This window comes from Aotus nancymaae, unplaced genomic scaffold (genome assembly GCF_030222135.1).
Source record: "Aotus nancymaae isolate 86718 unplaced genomic scaffold, 86718_ANA_hifiasm-v0.15.2.pri h1tg000003l, whole genome shotgun sequence".
In the NCBI taxonomy this organism is placed as follows: Eukaryota; Metazoa; Chordata; class Mammalia; order Primates; family Aotidae; genus Aotus; species Aotus nancymaae.
The window spans coordinates 21414494-21434655 of record NW_026988414.1 but is presented as its reverse complement, the minus strand read 5'-3'; the positions used below and the strand labels follow the sequence as shown (position 1 = coordinate 21434655).

The window sequence follows — 20162 nt, the reverse complement described above, 5'->3', positions numbered from 1 at the left end:
CAGGAGCAGATTGTTCGATTTCCATGTAGTTGTATGGTTTTGAGTTTCTTAATCCTGAGTTCTAATTTGACTCAGCTGTGGTCTGAGAAAACGTTTGTTATAATTTCAGTTCTTTTGCATTTGCTGAGAAGTGTTTTACTTCCAATTATGTGATCAATTTTAGAGCAAGTGCTGTGTGACGATGAGAAGAATGTATATTCTATTGTTTTGGGGTGGAGAGTTCTGTAGATATCGTCTATCAAGGTCCCTTTTCTCCAGAGCTGAGTTCAAGTCCTGAATATCCTTATTTATTTTCTGTCTCAATGATCTGTTTAATATTGACAGTGGGGTATTAAAGTCTCCCACTATTATTGTGCAAATATCAAAGTCTCTTTGTAGGTCTCTAAGAACTTATTTTATAAATTTAGGTGCTCCTGTACTGGGTACCTATATTTTCAGAATACTTAGTTCTTATTGAATTGAACCCTTTGCCCTTCTTTGTCTTTTTTGATCTTTGCTGGTTTAAAGTCTGTTTTGTCAGAAACTAGAATTACAACTCAACCCCTGCTTTTTTCTGCTTTTCATTTGCTTGGTAAATTTTCCTCCATCCCTTCATTTTGACCCTAAGAGTGTGTTTGCACATGAGATGGGTCTCTTGAAGATGGCACACTGATGGGTCTTGACTCTTTATCCAGCTCGCCATTTTGTGTCTTTTAATTGAGGCATTTAGCTCATTTACATTTAAGGTTAGCATTGTTATGTGTGAATTTGATCCTATCATTATGATGCTAGTTAGTTATTTTGCAGACTTGTTGATGTAGTTGCTTCATCTTGTCATTGGTCTTTGTACTTCAGTGTGTTTCTGTAGTGACTGCTAATGGTTTTTTCTTTCCATATTTAGTGCTTCCTTCAGGAGCTCTTGCAAGACAGGTCTAGTGGTGATGAATTCCCTCAACATTATCTTGTCTGAAAAGGATTTTATTTCTCCTTCACTTATGAAACTTAGTTTGGCTGGCTATGAAATTTCTGGGTTGGAAATTCTTTTCTTTAAGAATATTGAATATTGGCCCCTAATATCTTCTGGATTTTAGGGTTTCTGTAGAGAGGTCTTCTGTTAGTCTGATGGGCTTCCCTTTGTAAGGCTTCCTTTCACCTGGCCTTTCTCTCTGGCTGCCCTTACTTACATTTTTTTCTTCATTTTTACTTGGAGAACCTGAGGATTATGTGTCTTGGGGTTGATCTTCTCATGGAGTATCTTATTGGGGCTCTCTGGATTTCCTGAATTTGAATGTTGGCCTGTCTTGCCTGGCTAGGGAAGTTCTCCTGGATAATATCCTGAGGTACATTTTCCAACTTGGTTCTATTTGCCTCACCTCTTTTGGGTACCCTAATCAATCAGAGGTTCAGTCTTTTTACATAATTCCATAGTTCTCAGAGGTTTTGTTCATTCCTTTCATTCTTTTTCCTCTAATGTTGTCTGCCTGTCTTATTTCAGCAAGATAGTCTTCAAGCTCTAAAATTCTTTGCTTCACTTGGTCCATTCAGCTATTGATACTTGTGGTTGCATTGTGAAGTTCTCGTGTTGTGTTTTTCAGCTCTATCGGGTTATCTACGTTCCTTTCTAAACTGGTTATTCTGGTTAACAGCTCCTGTCGTGTTTTATCCTGGTTCTTAATGTCTTTGCATTGGGTTAGAACATGTTCCTTAGCTCAGTAAACTTCATTATCGCCCACTTTCTGAAGTCTACTTCTTTCAATTCATCCATCTCAGCCTCTGCCCAGTTCTGTACTTTGTTGGAGAAGTGTTGCAATCATTTGGATGACAAGAGGAACTCGGGCTTTTTGAGTTTTCTATGTTTTCTTCATTGATTCTCATCTTCCTGAGTTCTCTAGCTTTGATCTTTGAGGCTGCTGACCTTTGAATGGGGTTTTTGTGAGGACTTTTTTGTTGATGCTATTGTTGTTGCTGTTTTCTCTTTTTCTTTTAACAAATAGTCAGGCTCCTCTTTTGTAGGGCTGCTGTGGTTTGCTGGGGGCCACTCTAGACCCTATTTGTCTGGGTCTCAGCTGCACCTGGAGGTGTTACCAGTGAAGGCTGCAGAACAGCAAAGATGGCTGCCTGCTCCTTCCTCTGGGAGCTCTGTCCCAGAGGGGCACCAACTTGATGTTAGCAGAAACGCCCTTGTATAAGGTGTCTGGTGACTCCTGTGCATCCAATCAGGAGGCATGGGATCCGGGACTCACTTAACAAAGCACTCCTCTGGCTTCCCCTTGGCAGAGCTAGTGCACTGTGCTGCCAGGAATCCCACTTGTCCAGATTGTTTGGATTCATCAGAGCTAGCAGGGGAAGGACCAAGCCTGCTGATCTGTAGAGAGAGATCATGGCCACCGCTCACCCAGGGGCTCTGTCTGAGGGAGATCAGAGTTTCTGTCCATAAACCCCTGGCTGGAGTTGCTGCAATTTCCACAGGGAGGCCCCATCCAGTGAGGAGAGATGGGTCAGGGTCCAGTCTAGCGAGGCAGTCTGTCCACGATCTGCCACAGCTGTTGTGCTGCGCTGTGGGGAATTCCTCCTCTGTCCAAACTGCCCAGTCTCCCTGGCTCCAGCAGGGAAAAAAATGGCAGACTGGAGCTGCAGTGATGGTGGCTGCCCCTTCTCCCAGGAGCTCAGTCATATTAGGCAGCCACAGTGATGGTGGCTGCTCCTCCTTCTGGGAACTGGGTAGTCTTAGGCAGTCTTCAGCTGAGTGGCCGCCAAGAATCTGCAAAACTGTGTGCTTAGGACCCAAGGTCCTGGTGGTGTGGGCTCATAAGGGGGACCTCCTGATCTGCAGGTTGCACAAATCCAAAGAAAAAGTGCAGTTTCCTGAGAGAGGTAGCACAATCACTGACTGCCTCCTTTGGCTGGAGGTGGGAGCTCCCGTTGCCCCATATTATGGCTTCCAGTTGGGCCGTTGTCCCACCCTGCTTTTTCTCTCTTTCTGTGGCTTGTGCCAACTGCCTAGTCAGTCCCAGTGAGAGAACATGGATATGTCAGTTGCCCATGTAGGATTCACTTACTGTTTTCATTCTTCTCAGTGGGAGGCTCTGTCTGCAGCTGTTTCTAGTTGGGCATCTTGACCCCTCTCCCCAGAATATACATTCTAATGCTGCAAGAGTCTGCTGTCTGGAAATATCTTCCTATTAGGAGATATTGCTGATATGCACCAATTCATTTATTCTTCAAGACAAATCTATAAGATATCTATAATACCTACAAGATAGGTATAATTGAAGCTCTTAACAAATGACAGCCCTAAGACTCAGAGAAGTAAGGATTAAACATTTTGAAGACAGAATTCAAACTCGGGTCTTTCTGATTCCAGAATCCCCATGGTCTTAACAGGCATATTTCTTATCTCATTAATGGGAGTGCAAGTGTTCTGAAGATGAAGACCATTGTAGGCATAATACAGTCCTATACTACGCAGCCCTGTGCCTTCCATCTGGTCAGACTCAATGAATATTTTAATTGATTACTGTAGAGGGAGTGGCTTGGACAACAAAGAAGCCTGAAGGGCAGGACGTTGGCAGGGAGATTTTTTTTTTTTGAGATGGAGTCTCGCTCTGTCTTCCAGGCTGGAGTGCAGTGGTGTGATCTCGGCTCACTGCAACCTCTGCCTTCCAGGTTCAAGCAATTCTCCTACCTCAGCTTCCCGAGTAGCTGGGATTACAGGTGCACGCCACCATACTCAGCTAATTTTTGTATTTTTAGTAGAGATGGGGTTTCACCATGTTGGCCAGGCTGGTCCCAAATTCCTGACCTCAAGTGATCTGCCCACCTTTGTCTCCCACAGTGCTAGGATCACAGGCGTGAGCCACTGTGCCCAGCCAGCAGGGAGATGTTTTAAATGGTGTTAAAAAGTGTGTGTTGACCGGGAGTGGTGAGTCACGCCTGTTATCCCAGCACTTTGGGTGGATCACCTGAGGTTGGGAGTTCGAGATAACCTGGCCAACATGAAGAAACCCTGTCTCTACTAAAAATACAAAATTAGTGGGCCGTGGTGGCACATGCCTGTAATCCCAGCTACTTTGGAGGCCGAGGCAGGAGAATTTCTTGAACTTGGGAGGCAGAGGTTGCAATGAGCCAAGACTGTGCCATTGCACTCCAGCCTGGGCAACGAGAGGGAAACTGTCTCAAAAAAAATAAGAAAAGAAAAGAAAGTGTGTGTTAAAAAATGTTGAGTTATCATAAGGCAGCAAGAGATGCCTCTAGATTGCATAAATGTAGCAGCAAAGTGCTAACCCCTAGTGCTAGCAACATAGTGCTAGTGGTTCTCAGACTGTTTCCTAGGTCAGCAATATCCTCATCAGCAACATCTAGAAATGTGTTTTAACAAGTTCTCTAGGTGGTTCTGATACAGGCTCAAGTTTGAGATCCACTGTGGAATAATTTTTCTATTGCAAAACATTTGTAGTCTGTTAAAGGATAGTTTGGGGATTCTGACAGTGTGGAAAAAAAATATGTATTTTGATTTTAGTATCTTGTTCATTTTTAGAGAAGCACATTTTGAAAATGTGTTCAGTGAATCCTAGTCAGGTAGGTTTTAGTTTGGTTCTGGAAAGCTTTTTTTTTTTTTTAAATGTTTGAAATTCGAAGATTAAAAAAAATTTCAAACATTAATGAGGAAAATGAAAATGATAACTATGATAGCACAGAGATCTAATCATTTACAACTAAGTTACTTGACTGAAAACCTCACAAGGATGGGAAAACACCTCGCTCTAGCAGCACGAACTGGCTTCTGCCTGCTGACTTACTTTCACATTTGGCGCTTGTCTGTGTCCACGTCTCGTCGGGGTTGCAGGTAATGATGCCTTCGCCCCGCAGCAGAAAGCCTTCCCTACATTTGATGGACACGTTCTGATCAACATAAAACTCCTTTTCAGACAGCAGAGCATTCTCGGGAATCACAAAAGGAACAGGGCATGGATTTGCTGTTTAAAAGAAAAGAAAATGCTTACTGATATTTTCCTTCCTTACCTAATGTGTTTCTAATCTGACAAAAGCTGATTCTCAGACAGGACTTAGATAACACAAATAGATTTTTTAAATATTCCAGAGAATTCAGCTTGGATAGGCATTAATTGCTTTTTCTGGACCCATATCCCTTATGAGTGGGGTTTCCTTGATGTTTTGGATATGTGGGAAACTAATTGTGAAACTGAATCTGATTAAAATCTCTCCTAAAGAAGTCAACACATACGTTTGCAGAGAGGGACTGGGTGGCTCCAGGTTCCATTTTCTGTGCAGTGTGCTTTAGATGGCCCTTCAAGACTGTAGCCTCTGTTGCAGGAATATACCACGCTGGGTCCGGTCGTTGTGTTTTCAACATCAGCCTTCCCATTGAGAAATTCAAGTGGAGCTTCACACCTGGTCTCTAAAAAGAAGAATACTATGCAGCCATAAAAAAACGATGAGTCCATGTCCTTTGTAGGGGACATGGATGAATCTGGAAACCATCATTCTCAGCAAACCGACAGAAGAACAGAAAACCAAACACCACATGTTCTTACTCATAGGTGGGTGTTGAACAAGGGGAACACATGGGCACAGGAAGGGGAACATCACAGACTGGGGTAAGTTGTGGGTGGAGGGTTAGGAGATGGACAGTGGGGGGCAGGGAGGGATAACACTGGGAGAAATGCCTGATGTAGGTGATGGGGGGATAGAGACAGCAAACCACCATGGCATGTGTGTACCTATGCAACAACTTAAAGTACAACAACAAAAAAATTTTATTTGGTGCAATAAATAGTATGCCAGGCTTAAAAAAAAAAAAAAGAGTAAAAGCCTCATATTGATTCCTTCTCTAATTCCTCTTTCTTTCTTTTCCTACAGTTGCCAAAGATACTTCATGCAATATACAAAATAATATGGTCTACTCATGTGTGAAGCACAGTGATATTCATTGAAGGAAAAAAATACAGCATACTTAAGTATTAGATTCATGCATGCATACAATTAAAGATTAGGATTTAGTCCTATTGACTCCAGCTGTCTTTATGTATATGAATATTAATAATGCTGGGGGCAGGGGGTATGGATGAGTAGCTGGGTAAAATAAAACAAATACTAAATTTATTTCTTACAACACTTAAGTTGTAAACCCAATTAAAATACAGGCTGCTCAGTTAAATTTAAATATTAGATAAATAACAAATACATTTTTAGCATAAGCATGTCTCAAACACTGCATATTTATAAATTTACATTTAAATTATTTTTCATCTCAAATTTAAATATAACTGCATATCCTGTATTTTTGTTTCTTCTAAACCTGGCAGCCTTACTTATAGCAACTCTGAGATTATCTCATATAACAGTTGGCAAAATGTGAGGCTTAGGGAGGTTAAATAATTTGGTCAAGGTCATACTGCTTGGAAGAAGAGATAAATATAAAATTATCAGAAGTTAAAAGATAATAGGAAAGTATGAAGAATAGGGACCCATAAGCTTGGGGAAAATTAGAATAAATGACATCTTATGTGGCTTTTGAGGAATATATGGACTTCATAAACTGATGGATATTAAAGTTGTAATGAACAATTTTGCATTATTGTGAGAAATGTTATTAACAGGGATGCTGTGACGAAAGTAGGATCACTCTTTCAAGAATCTCAAAACATGGGCTTGAGTCTTAAGTTTATCATTTTTGTGAAGGCAGAGAAGGTGGTTCTAGACTAGTGGTTCTCAAGTTTGGTTGTACTTTAGAGAACCAGGGAAGCATTTATGACCAATCACAGACCGAGTGAGTCCAAATCTTTATATTGAGGGCTACCTTTTAATATTATATTAATAATTCCCCAAATGATTCAAATGTGAATTCAGAGTTGTGAGTCCCTGGACTGGATGCTAATGGGCTTCTTTCAGCCCAAAGTTAAGTACACTGGGATTCACAGATCTTAACCTTGGCTAAACTTTGAAAGCACTTAGGGAGCTTTAAAATGCTATTGATGCTGTGCCGGGCATGGTGGTTTATGCTTGTAATTCCAGCCCTTTGGGAGGCTGAGGAGGGCAGATCACTTGAAGCCAGGAGTTTGAGACCAGCAGGGCCAACATGGTGAAGCCCTGTCTCTACTGAAATACAAAAAATTACCCAGGCACGGTGGTACATGCCTGTAGTCCCAGCTACTCAGGAGGCTGTCCTGGAAGATGGAGGTTGCAGTGAGCCAAGATCGTATTACTGCCCTCCAGCCTGGATGACAGAATGAGACTCTTCCTCAAAATAAAAACAAAAATAATAAAAACATACTTACATACATTGTCCTTTGGCAGAGAAGGGGATACTGGGGATAAGGTTATGTGAATTAACCTACATTTTGCCAAATAAACTTGGCTGTTCTGATAAAATAATGTAAAATTCCATGCAAAATACTAATAATACTCGTTTATTTGACAGATGGGCCAACAGCACGTTAAAAGTATTAACTAGCACTGTCACCAAAAAACAGAGCCTTAGAAGGCTTTAAGCCTTCTTTTTTTTTTTTTTTTTTTTTTTTTGAGATGAAGTCTCAGTCTGTCACCCAGCAGGCTGGAGTGCAGTGGCGTAATCTTGGATCACTGCAACCTTCACCTCCCGGGTTCAAGTGATTCTCCTGCCTCAGTTTCCTGAATAGCTGGGATTACAGGTGCCCATCACCACGCCCAGTTAATTTTTGTATTTTTAGTAGAGATGGGGTTTTACCATGTTGGTCAGGCTGGTCTCGAACTCCTGACCTTGTGATCCACTCACCTTGGCCTCCCAAAGTGGTGGCATGAGCCACCATGCCTGGCCCTAAGCCTTCTAATTTATAATTATTTGAGAAAACCCCCCCACAAAAATGCTAATAAATTCAATAATTAGTGTTCAAACAAGATGTTTGCCATTCCAGAGTCAGTAACCTTGTGCCCTATTGCAGTTAATCATTAATTCCTACTACAGTTTTTGACTCTTAATGGTTTGCTGCCCTTGAGCAAAAGTCCATTAAAAGGTTCTCATACAGTTTATGAAGTTGGATTACATTTTTTTTTTAAATTTCAAAATAAATCTATAAAGAAAATGTAGCCACACTCTTATTTAGTGTCATTTTGGGGGCTGCTAAGTGTCATGCAACTCACCTTTGCACGTTGCCACCCCTCCACTCCACTGTCTGTTCTCCTGGCAGACACGTTCCCTGTTCCCCTGTGAATCAATGAAGAAAGGTCATCAACAAGATCATAACTCTATAATAGAAAGATAATAAGGAAATGCAACATAATTCTAGCTATGGGTTTGAATCGCTCAGCACTGGAATGTTAAACAAACACATTAAAAATACATAGTTTAAGGAGGAAGTTTAGACTTCCAAAAATGTTATCAAATTGCCTCAAAATTTACACCCTGGCAGACCAGTATAATTAAAGTACAGACTTTGCTTTAGTTTTTATTTTAAATGGCAACTAATTATAATATGTAGCTAAGACTGACAAAGAATGCATTAGAAATGGATGGTCAAATAGTATTCTATTGTGTATGTATGTGTACATACACATATTTGTATGCATTCTTAGAATGTATGGATCATAGTACATAATAATATATGTATATACACATACATACACAACTGAGTACTATTTGGCCATAAAAACAGATGTGATATATACACAGAAGCGTGTGTGTGTGTCTATATATCTATATATATCACATTTTCTTTATCCATTCATCCATTGATGACACCCAACACTTAGGCTGACATATATATCATATATATCTTGCCATATATATCTTGGCAATTGTATATCCCATAAATGTATACAATTATGATTTGATAATCAGAAATAATATTAAGTATAAATTTTAAAAATGCAGACCCCCAGAAACTATTTGGTTCAGATGATCTTGGCCTAGGAATATATATACTCCTTTTCTTTTTACAGCATCTCAGGTGATTCTTGAGCAGATGACAATGAGCTACACTGATTATAAGACCAGTGATTTATCACTTATTCTCAGTTCTGGCTGCACATATAAATCACCAAGGGAACTCTGAAAAGTATACCACTGCCCCAGACTCAACCCACAGAGATAATGAATGAATTAGTCTGAGGTGAGAGCAAGTATTTGCATTTAAAAAAATGCTGTCTGATGGAAAAATTCAAACATATGAGAAATACTAACAGTAGAAAGAATAGTATAAGAAACTTCCACGTAGACATCACCCAGCTTACTCAAGGCCAATCTTATTTCATCTAAGCCCTACCCCTTCCACAAACTCACATTATTTTGAAGCAAATTCCAGACTTCAAATCATTTAACAATAATTATTTTAGTATGACTCTCTAAAAGAATGGCTTCTCTAAGCACAGAAATACTGCTAGAAAGGCTCTTTAGGGGGTCACTGTATATTCAAATGCAACTGGTCCTAGATCAGTGGACCAGGAATGTGCCTATCCCTCTCACTAACACTGTAGTGTCATATATGGGCTTAAAACCTCTAGCCACCAAAAACCTTGTTTCTTATAAAATAAATACATCCTCATTACAGCGATTCCTAAATTAACCAAAAACGTAAAAAAAGATAAGAGCCCTTAAAAATTATAACCACAATAACATTATCACACCTTAAAAAATAACAATTTCTTAATATTAATAAAATGTCCAGTTTTCAAATTTCCAATTGTTGCATAAATTTCATAATTTATTTTTTAAATAGTTATTTTGAATTAGGATCAAATAAGATCCACACATTAGGACTAGTTTATGTTTCTGTGATGATTAATTTTATGAATGAATGTATAGAAAACTGGTGGTCATTACTTTTTTTTTATTTTTGAGACGAAGTTTTGCTCTGTTGCCCAGGCTGGAGTGCAGTGGTGCGATCTCCAGTGACTGCAACCTCCACCTCCCATGTTCAAGCAATTTTCCTGCCTCAGCCTCCCAAGTAGCTGGGACTACAGGTGCCCGCCACCACACCCAACTAATTTTTGTATTTTTTACTAGAGACAGGATTTCACCATGTTGGCCTGGCTGGTCTTGAAATTATGACCTCAGGTGACCTACCTACCTCAGCCTCCCAAAGTGCTGGGATTATAGGTCTGGCCTTGATGTGTCATTACATTTGAAGAAGTATTCATAGATAATTTACCGTTAAACTTTTGGAAACATCCTGGTGTTAACTACAAAATTGAGAGAGCGATAATAGTGATTGCTCTCACTCCAAGCTCCATGTTAGAATCATCTGAGAAACTTTTCTTCTTTTTTTTGAGATGAAAGTCTCACTCTGTCACCCAGGCTGGAGTGCAGTGGCACGATCTCTGCTCACTGCAACCTCCACCTCTCAGGTTCAAGTGATTCTCCTGCCTTAGCCTCCGGAGTAGCTGGGGCTACAGGCACCTGCCACCACGCCCGGCTAATTTTTGTATTTTTAGCAGAGACGGGGTTTCACCATATGGGCCAGGCCTGTCTTGAGCTCCTGACCTTGTGATCCGCCTGCCTTGGCCTCCCAAAGTGCTGGGATTACAGGTGTGAGCCACCGCACCCAGCCAACCTGAGAAACTCTTTACAAATATTGATGTCCAGTTAACCTGAATGGACAAAGTGATGCCCAGCTTAAACACTGCTACTGGATGTGTCTGTGAGGATGTGTCTGGATGAGATTAGCATTTAAATTGGTGGACCAGGTAAAGTAGATTGCCCTCCCCAATGTGGGGGTGCATCTTCCAAAACGCTGAGGGACCAAATAGAAAAAGGATGGAAGAAGGAGGAAATGGCCTTTTTTTTCTTCCTCACTACTTGAGTTGGGACTCAATCTCTTCCTCTGTCTTCAGACTGGGGTTTATATAATCAGCTTACTTAGTTCTCAGACTAAGTTCTGGAGTGACTTATACCACCAGCTTCTCAGGGTCTCTAGTTTGCAGATAAAAGATCCTGGGATTTAGCCTCCATTAACGTGTGAGCCAGTTCGTCATAATCTCTCTCTCTCTCTCATCTACTGTTTGGTTATCTAGTCAAACAGATAGTACTGAAAAGAAAATTCTTCCTCTTGACTTGTCTGTTTTATAATGAGTTTATTCATAAGCATCCTTTAAGAGTTTCCAAGTTTTTAAAGTATAATTATAAGCCTCATGTCATTTATGATCTATTTGATGTGGTTCAGTCCATTGAAGTTATTACCCTTATTAATGCTAAAATGGTCTCATCTTGACCTGTGGGAGCCTTGTCCAGTGGCTTGTGAATCCTGTTGACATGTAGTCTTTGATAGGTTTCCTGCTATTTTGTGTGACAAGAGTTTTCAGGCAATATGTTACATTTCTTGCCCCAGATCTGGAATTGGTAATTTCTCCAAGTAACTGGACATCAATATTTTAAAAAAGTTTCTCAAGTGATTCTAACACGTATAATAGCTTGGAGTGAGAGCAATCACTATTGCACTTTTCTCAATTTTTTAGTTAACACTTATTTCCAAAAATTTTTAAATTATCTACTTTAAATTTAATGACAATCACTTTGCTGTATATTTGTTCATACTTCCATATTACTTTTCTTTTTAATAAATTGCAAGATTAATATTCTTGCATGAAGAACAATGAGGTTTCAAAAACAGGAAACACTCCAGTTGCAATCACCATTACATTTTTAAAAAAGAAAAAAAACAACTTTTGGCCGGGCGCAGTGGCTCATGCCTGTAATCCCAGCACTTTGGGAGGCCAAGGCAGGTGGATCATCAGGTTAAGAGATCGAGACCATCCTGGCCAACATGGTGAAACCCTGTCTCTACTAAAAATACAAAAAAATTAGCTGGGTGTGGTGGCATGCGCCTGTAGTTCCAGCTACTCGGGAGGCTGAGGCAGGAGAATTGCTTGAACCTGGGAGGCAGAGGTTGCAGTGAGCCGAGTTCACGCCACTGCACTCCAGCCTGGCACCTGATGACGGAGTGAGACTCTGTCTCAAAAAAAAAAAAAACCTTTGAGGAAATAAAGCAAGATACATATAAGCCTGGTCCCAGATTGCATATACCTATCTTATGATAATTCTTTGACTGCATGGTCAGAAAATAATGGGACATACAAAACATTTAACAGATAACCAAATACCTTTTTTTTTCTTTTTTTTGAGACAGAGTTTTCACTCCTGTCACCCAGACTAGAATGCAATGGTGCCATATCGCCTCACTGCAACCTCTGCCTCCTGGGTTCAAGCAATCCTCCTGCCTCAGCCTCCTGAATAGCTGGGACTACAGGCATATGCCATCACACCTGGATAATTTCTGTATTTTTTGTAGAGACAGGGTCTTACTATGTTGCCCAGGCTGGTCTTGAACTCCTGAGCTCAAGTGATCCACCCTCCTTGGCCTCCCAAAGTGCTGGGATTACAGGTGTGCGCCACCGCATCCAGCCAAAACCTACCTTTAAATGCCATTATAACAATAAAAAAGAGTTTCTGAAAAACTGAATGACAACATTGTGTAATGTAAAATAGGTCTTTTAAGTTTCAAGTTTGGTGATATGGTAATGCTTTCAACAAAACTGACTGATTACCTAGCTCTCCCACTAAAGTAAACAGAGACCTAGGGTTTGCAGAGGGGATTTTTAATACTACAAACCAAGAGTTGTCTCAAGAATAAGTTGATACTAGCTAAACTGCTCTGAGCTTTTTTCAAGCCAGATTTGCATATAGGAACTTGGTGTCTCAATGCCAAGGTATCTGAGCCCATTGTTTGAAGAAATCCTGGCTTTACATACGTAAATCTTTGTGGTTACCTCTCCATGGTGACTGGTGGACTTCCCTGTTGCAGAATATGATTACCAGCAAGTTGAAACCCAGGTTTAAACAGTCAATTGAAGTCACAGTATCTGTCTTGTGGTTTGCAAACTTACTTTCTCTTCCTTACATGGCTTTGATGTTTCTTATTGGAGATTTATTTTGTTATTTTTTTTCTTTAAGACAGTCTCACTCTTGCCACCCAGGCTGGAGTGCGGTGGCGCAATCTCAGCTCTCTGCAACCTCTGTCTCCCTGGTTCAAGCAATTCTCTTGCCTCAGCTCCCCAAGTAGCTGGAATTACAGGGACCCACCACCATGCTCAGCTAATTTTTGTATTTTTAGTAGAGCCAGGGTTTCACCATGTTGGCCGGACCAGTCTTGAATTCCTGACCTCAAGTGATCCACCCACCTTGGCCTCCCAAAGTGTTAGGATTACAGGTGTGAGCCACTGGACCTGGCTTATTTTGCTTTTTAAAATTCTAAGTTGCCTTAAATATTTCTTGGAAAATATTGGAGTATAAGGAAACAAAGTATAATAGAATCTTTTGGGACCAAAGTCAATGAAACAAATTTGTGCTTATACTGAAGGTATCCCCAAGTATGCTGGAAAAACAAATTAATTCTAGTTAAACAATTGGTTCACTTACCTCTAGTTCATAGCCAGGTTCACACTGATAAATAATTGTACTTTCAAAGCTATATTTGCTGCCAACCACAAATCCATGTTCTGGACTTTCAGGTTTCCCACAAGAAACTGGACTGCAGGATTCATCAGAAAATGGTGGCTCCCAGGTTCCATTAAGCTAAGTAACAAATAATAAAATGTAAGTTACATTTAGAAGTTAATACATATGAATGAAGAAATTTGCAAATATTGGTTACTTGCAGAATAATCTCCAAAATGATAGTCAAAAGCATCTAGAGTTTGGTCCTACGTTTGCTACTTATTATCTGTGGCCTTAAAAAACACGTTTTAATTATTAGGTGGCCTTAATAGTCACCCATAGACAATTTTAGACATTTCTTAAGCCCATAAAACAAGCATTTTCTTCCTAATAGAATCTATTCAGAAAACACTAACAACAAGGAGTATGTTTTCATTATAATGCATGAGGACTGGATGTTAATACAAATATTCTATGACTTCTATAAATGCACTCAAATTTCACATGATTCTATATTTTATAAAGTTTATGAGAAACAGCAAATTTTAGGCATACTACTCAAAGTTTAAAGTTTAAGAAAATCAGCTTCCTTTTCTACATTCCAACATAAATTATTGAAAACATCACATATTTTTAAAGGGATCATGTAGAAAAAAAGTATATACATGTATATAAAATTTTGTATCTATATAAAGAAACATTAATAATTTTATAAATAATAAATGATTTCTACACAAAGACCCTCTTTTAAGAATAAGATTTGTGATCAATTTTTTATAAATATATTGTTACAGACATCTTAATATTTTACCTAACCTTGTCACTTTCTTAAAGTGGGAATATGGCAGGAAAAAGGTAGATTTTATTATATTTCTACCAAGAAATTTCCCAAATCCTTGGATATGAATGAGAATTTGAGATTTTCTTTTCTTTTGGGGATTACTATTACAGATACTGCTTGCTTGGCAATATTGTATATATAGGAGTTACACATTCTAATTAAGACAGAATCTTACCTGACATACTGATATGTTAACTCCCTCAAAGGTATACCCTTCTTCACATGACACAGAGACTTGCCTATTCACACTGAAATCGTCCCCATGAACAAGTATACGTGTTATGTTTTCTGGCAGAGGACATTTTTTAGGACTGCAGGAGATACTCTCGGGGAACCAGCGACCATCTTTCTGACAGGTGAACGTATCTATATCTGTATCCATTGTATAACCTTCCAGACATCTGCAATGGAAATGCAAAAATAAGTGCCTTAAAAAAAGTAGTTTTTTAAGTTTCTGACCAATTCTTGGATTTAGGAAGCTGTTACAAGGCTCAATAGACATTTTGCGCAACATATCAAAATTGATTCTACTGTCAGACGTATGGCATTGCCATGCAAAAAACACCAATATAACAATAACAACCAGTTAATCTGGGTGTGGTGGCTCACACCTGTAATCCCTGCACTTTGGGAGGCTAAGGCAGGAGGATCACTTGAGTCCAGGAATTTGAGACCAGGCTAGGCAGCATAGTGAGACTTCGTCTTTATAAAAAATAAACAAAATTAGCTAGGCATGGTGGCATATGCCTGTAGTCTCAGCTACTTGGGAGGCAGAAGTGAGAGGACTGCTAGAGCCTAGGAGGTTGAGGCTGCAGTCAGCCAAGAATGTGCCACTGCACTCCAGCCTGGGTGACAGAGCGAGACTTTGACTCAAAAAACCAAAAAACGAAAACCAATAATAACCAGATCAGTTCTCAGTTATCCACATGAAAGGTTAGCCAAGACTAAAGTTACTTTAAGTGTTTTTGATGTTATTTGCCTTATTGTGGATAATATTATTGAATTCATTTTTATTTTGTAAACAGCTAACAGTTCAGAAAATTCTAGGCAAAGTCCAAAATGAACTCAGATACTAGTAGGAATACAGCATAGTTAATATTTATTATCACTATCTACTTTGTGCCAAGTACTGTTCTAGGTCCTTTACATACAATATTTCTTTTAATCCTGATTATTTGGCAGGATCATGACCTGAATTCTTCAGTTTTTTTGCCTTATATCCCCAACATTTGCATGTGTAAATATAACCACAAAGTTATAATTATAAAGAAATTTACTATCATGATGTTTATAAAACAGGTTCATGATTCCTGAGCTGTTCAAGCTAGCTAGAAGATCTTGCTGTTTCACAAAGCTCAACAGAATATGATAATCATGATAATTATATTAGAAACATTTCTGAAAAAAGTATCGATTTATTTTTATAGTTGGTGGATTTCTACATAATTGTGGGTAGAATAAAGCCAAACGTTAAAAACACTAGTGTTTGGAGAGCAATTCAGAGATGATGTTTTCTTCCCAATCATCAAAATTTTTGATCTGTCATATTTCATTTTATAATCCTCCTGCCTACATCCCTTGGCAACTCTAGAGCCATGGTCTTACCTGAGTTTCACTTCACTTTCATAGGTGTGTGCCTCTCCAGTTGCTACTGCATTGGTGACAGATGGTGGGGGTCCACAGGACAAGGGCTCACAGACTGGATAAGGCTGGCTCCATACCCCTTTCTCTGTACAAATCAGATCTGAACTGCCTTGTATGACATATCCAGACCTGCAGCTGTAAGTGATCACATTTTCCTTCCAAGAGCTGCTCTCACTGATGAATGCATTTGGTATCATTGGAAGAGAACCACAAGAAGTGTGTTCACAGTGGGGGAACCCAGAGCTCCACTGGCCATTGGCTTCACAGGTGATTTCAGAAAGTCCTAGGAGCTTGAAGCCTTTGAAGCACTGAATCCGGGCTGCCTTTCCACAGTCAAAATCTGTCCCATTGACAGTTCCATATTGAATTATGGGTGTGGAGCACCTGCAAGGCAGGCAGGAAGGTGAGGGGCCACTCCATGAGCCATTGGAGAGACACCTTCTTGAAGAATTTCCATGGAGCTTATAGCCAGGAAAGCACTGATACTGTATATGGCCCCCATGAATAAAAGAAAAACCATTAGGGAAGCCATGGGCAAGATCTTCAGGAGGTCCACAGTTGACTGGTTTACAGAGAGGAACCTCTGCATCCCAGTTGCCATCTGACTGACAGGTGAGTTTTGGAGCACCGTGCAACATGTAGCCCTCGTGACAGTGGAATGCCACTTCCTTCATGAAGCCATAGTCCAGGCCTTCCATCACCCCATCTGCCAATTGTGGTGGGGTGGCACATCTGACAGGTACACAGTTGGGAGTGGCTCCACTCCAACTTCCATTGGCAAGACAAACCCGGCTTCTGGCTCCCTCAAGCAGGAACCCTTCATTGCAGGTGTATTCAATCTCTTTTTGGAATGTGTACTTGTCTCCTCTCACCTGGCAATTGGCTGAGACTGGGGGTGAACCGCAGTCCACAGGAACGCACATGGGCTCATCCTCATCCCAGTTTTCGTCATCTTGGCATGTTCTCTTCTCAGTGCCATTCAGCACATATCCGGGGTCACACTCATAGTACAACGTGCTCAGGTATGTGTAGTTGCTTCCTTTAATGGATCCATTCATGACTGGATTTGGCTTTTTACATGAAATGGCTTCACAGTGTGGGGAAACACCACTCCAGTTTCCATTCTCTAGACAAAGCCTTAAGTCGGAGCCCACTAGAATGTGTCCAGGTTTACAGCTATACTGCACGGCACTTCCCGTGCTAGTCTCTGTAAAACGTAAAAAGCCATTTTCAGGAGCAATAGGCAAGTCACATTCAATTGAAATACAGGAAGGTGCACTGCCATTCCAAGTTCCATCTTCCTGGCAGATCAGCACAGGGTTCCCCAGAAGTTCATATCCTGGATGACAGGTGCATGAAACTATGGTGCCATAAAGAAAGTTTGATGAATGTGTGGCAGGAGGTTCCTTTGTAATTTCCCAGGTTTTAGCCACTGCTCCCAAATGATAAGGAGGGTGAGGAGTCAGATATGAAACTTCCATCATGTCATCTTCTTGCTCAGAATATTTCTGGCCATCTTTGACTTTAGTACAGTCTCCAAAATCTATATGAGGAGGGAGGCCACAGTCTATGGGCACACATGTTGGGACGGAACTTGACCATCCTGACTCTTCACAGATCTGCATGGCCCGACCAGTCACCTGAAACCCAGGGAAGCAGCTATAGATGATCATGGCACCATAGCTGTAATCTGAACCTTCTACAAAACCATTTTCAATGGGTGGTGGGGAATCACAGCGGATGGCATTGCAAGATGGGGCATCGACATCCCACTCACCTGTCTCTAAACAGGTCAAAGCATTGGGACCTTCGAGCCAAAAACCTTGGTTGCAAGAGTATGTAACGGTCTGTCCGTAGTGTAGGTTTGTGTAAGAGAATTTCCCATTCAAAATCTCCTTGGGTTTCAGGCACTCAATGGGTTTACATGTTGGTTTTCCTCCAAGCCAGTGTCCATTTTCTCCACAAAGGGTGGTAGCATTTCCCACCAATTCAAAGCCTGGCTTGCAGGTATAGAGAGCTGTACTGAGATAGGTAATACCTTGCACATCAAGGATTCCATTGGGGATTTCCTCAGGTTGGGGACACTCTACTGGAACACATTCTGGCAGTGGAGAGCTCCAGGTGCCATCAGCTTGGCAGAGGGTGGTAGAATTTCCTCTTAGAAAAAACCCATTGACACAAGAATACTTGGCAGTACTTCCAAAATGAAGATCAGAAGAAGGAGCAGGGACACCAAAGGAAATTAGGGGAGGTGGGATACAAAGAACCATCTTACAAACCGGGAAAGAGTCATTCCATTGCTGGGATGGCAAGCATTTCAGGACAGAGGGGCCTTGTAGGACATGCCCTTCTTTACAGGAAAATACCACGACTCCTACCTCGGTGGTCACCTCCTTCAATACTAACTGGTTTTCCAAGAAGGGTGGCTCTGGGCACTTGGCAGGCATGCATTTTGGGTTTGGCTTTTTATTCCATTTGCCAGATTTCTGACATGTCCAAGAACTGTCACCAACAAGCTCATAACCCTCATTACAGAAAAACTGAACCTTGGACCCTACTTCAAAATTTTCTCCTTTCATGAAGCCATTCTGGATGGGGGGAGGTTTTCCACAGTTGAGAGGAACGCACATCACAGGGGATTCACTGTGCCAGTGGCGATTGGCTTGACAGACAAATACAGGACTTCCAACCGACATGTAGCCAGGGTTACACTGATACCTCGCTTCGCTCTCAAAGATCCTGCCAGTTGTATGCTGTGCAATAGGAAGAAAGCAAGTCAGTTAGATTTGTACAACAGAAGATGGAGCTAACTAAATCCTTGGATACTGAAAAAGAACTAAACTAAAAGGCCTACGTTAAAACGAATCAATCAGGATATAAGCAAATAATGATTTATGCCATAGCTTTTCCAATAGGTCCATTCTATTTTTTTAATAAGTGAAAATGACAGTAGAAAGTCGAATTAGTCTGGGCATGATGGCTCATACCTACCATCCCAGCACTCTGGGAGACCAAGGTGGGAGGATCACTTGAGGTCAGCAGTTTGAGACCAACCTGGTCAACATGGTGAACCCCCTACAAAAACTAGCTAGTCATGGTGGTGTGTGCCTGTAATCCTAGATATTTGGGAGCCTGAGGCAGGAGAAGTGCTTGAACCCAGGAGGCAAAAGTGGCAGTGAGCCAAGATTGTGCCACTGCACTCCAGCCTGGGAGATAGAGCAAGACTTCGTTAGAAAGGAAGGAAAGGAAGGGTAGAGAAAAGGAAAGGGAAAGGGAATGAAAGAAAGGGGAAGGGAAAGGGAGAGGAAGTAAAAGGGAAAGAGGAAGGAAGGAAAAGGAAGAATGACTAATTAAGTAATCCCCACTGCAGAAATGTTTATCACATGTTGAGCCCATAACAAGTAAAAGATCAGTCATCTACATATTGGTTGGTGAATTGATGAGGCAATACTTAAAATGATAAATTAGTAAGTTCAAAAAAATCTTTCTGCCCAAGGAAATGCTAATAAAGAAGCATATAAACAATGAATGTATATTTGTTAATGTTAGATCATAAATAGGCAAACAAAATGTTTTTATGGGTATGTCCTAAGAATACTATCAAAGTCTTGTTTATATTCTTACATTTTTAAAAAAATTTGCTGCTATAACACAACAGAAAATTAAAAACATTCTATCTTTTAAAACAAAAGATATTCATGATCTCAAAATTCAAATGCATGTAATACAAGTCATAAACAAACAAACAAAATTAATCATTGTATCTATGTATTGCTTGTGTGTCTCCCATGCATGAAAACACCGTGCCATACAGATCTGATCTTTGTTGTTAAATGCCAGGTTGCTGATTCTCAGAACTGCACCTGGTATGAAGTAGGAGCTCTAGAAATATTAATAAATGAACACCTCTTTACTGGTACTCTATACTCCCTTCCAATGAAAAGCTTCTAAGTCTAAGCAAAAGCCTTAAATAAAAGGCTTGTGCTGTTGTTTTGTTGTTATTTTGAAAATAAAGGCTAAACAGTTGTACCGTGTGTATATGTGGCTTTTTAAAAAGTGTTTAATTAGAATATGGTCAATTTCAAATGGCCCTTGATTTGGGGAAATAGATTCTCATTGCTATTTTCCTGGTAAACCTACTGAGAAGAGACACATTAGTGAGAAAGCAGGACATATTCGGGTTGGACTGAACTCTTTTACCCATCACAGTGAGATTACCTTTAGTTTTACCAAAACAGAATTGTAAAAACTACATTATTTGGTTTACCCTAT

The 20162-nt window shown here is 40.3% G+C and overlaps 1 protein-coding gene across 1 annotated transcript in view; it reads right to left on the bottom strand.

Annotated features, from left to right (window-relative positions):
• The window catches only part of SVEP1 (sushi, von Willebrand factor type A, EGF and pentraxin domain containing 1), a 201862-nt gene that overhangs the window by 24184 nt on the left and 157516 nt on the right, over window positions 1–20162 (bottom strand). The window contains exons 38-43 of the mRNA XM_021672141.2: window positions 15852–18643; window positions 14422–14647; window positions 13388–13543; window positions 8119–8182; window positions 5225–5398; window positions 4779–4955 (exon numbers count right to left, since the gene is read on the bottom strand). Coding sequence (XP_021527816.2) covers window positions 4779–4955; window positions 5225–5398; window positions 8119–8182; window positions 13388–13543; window positions 14422–14647; window positions 15852–18643 — 3589 coding nt within the window. The remainder of the gene's footprint in view (window positions 1–4778; window positions 4956–5224; window positions 5399–8118; window positions 8183–13387; window positions 13544–14421; window positions 14648–15851; window positions 18644–20162) is intronic.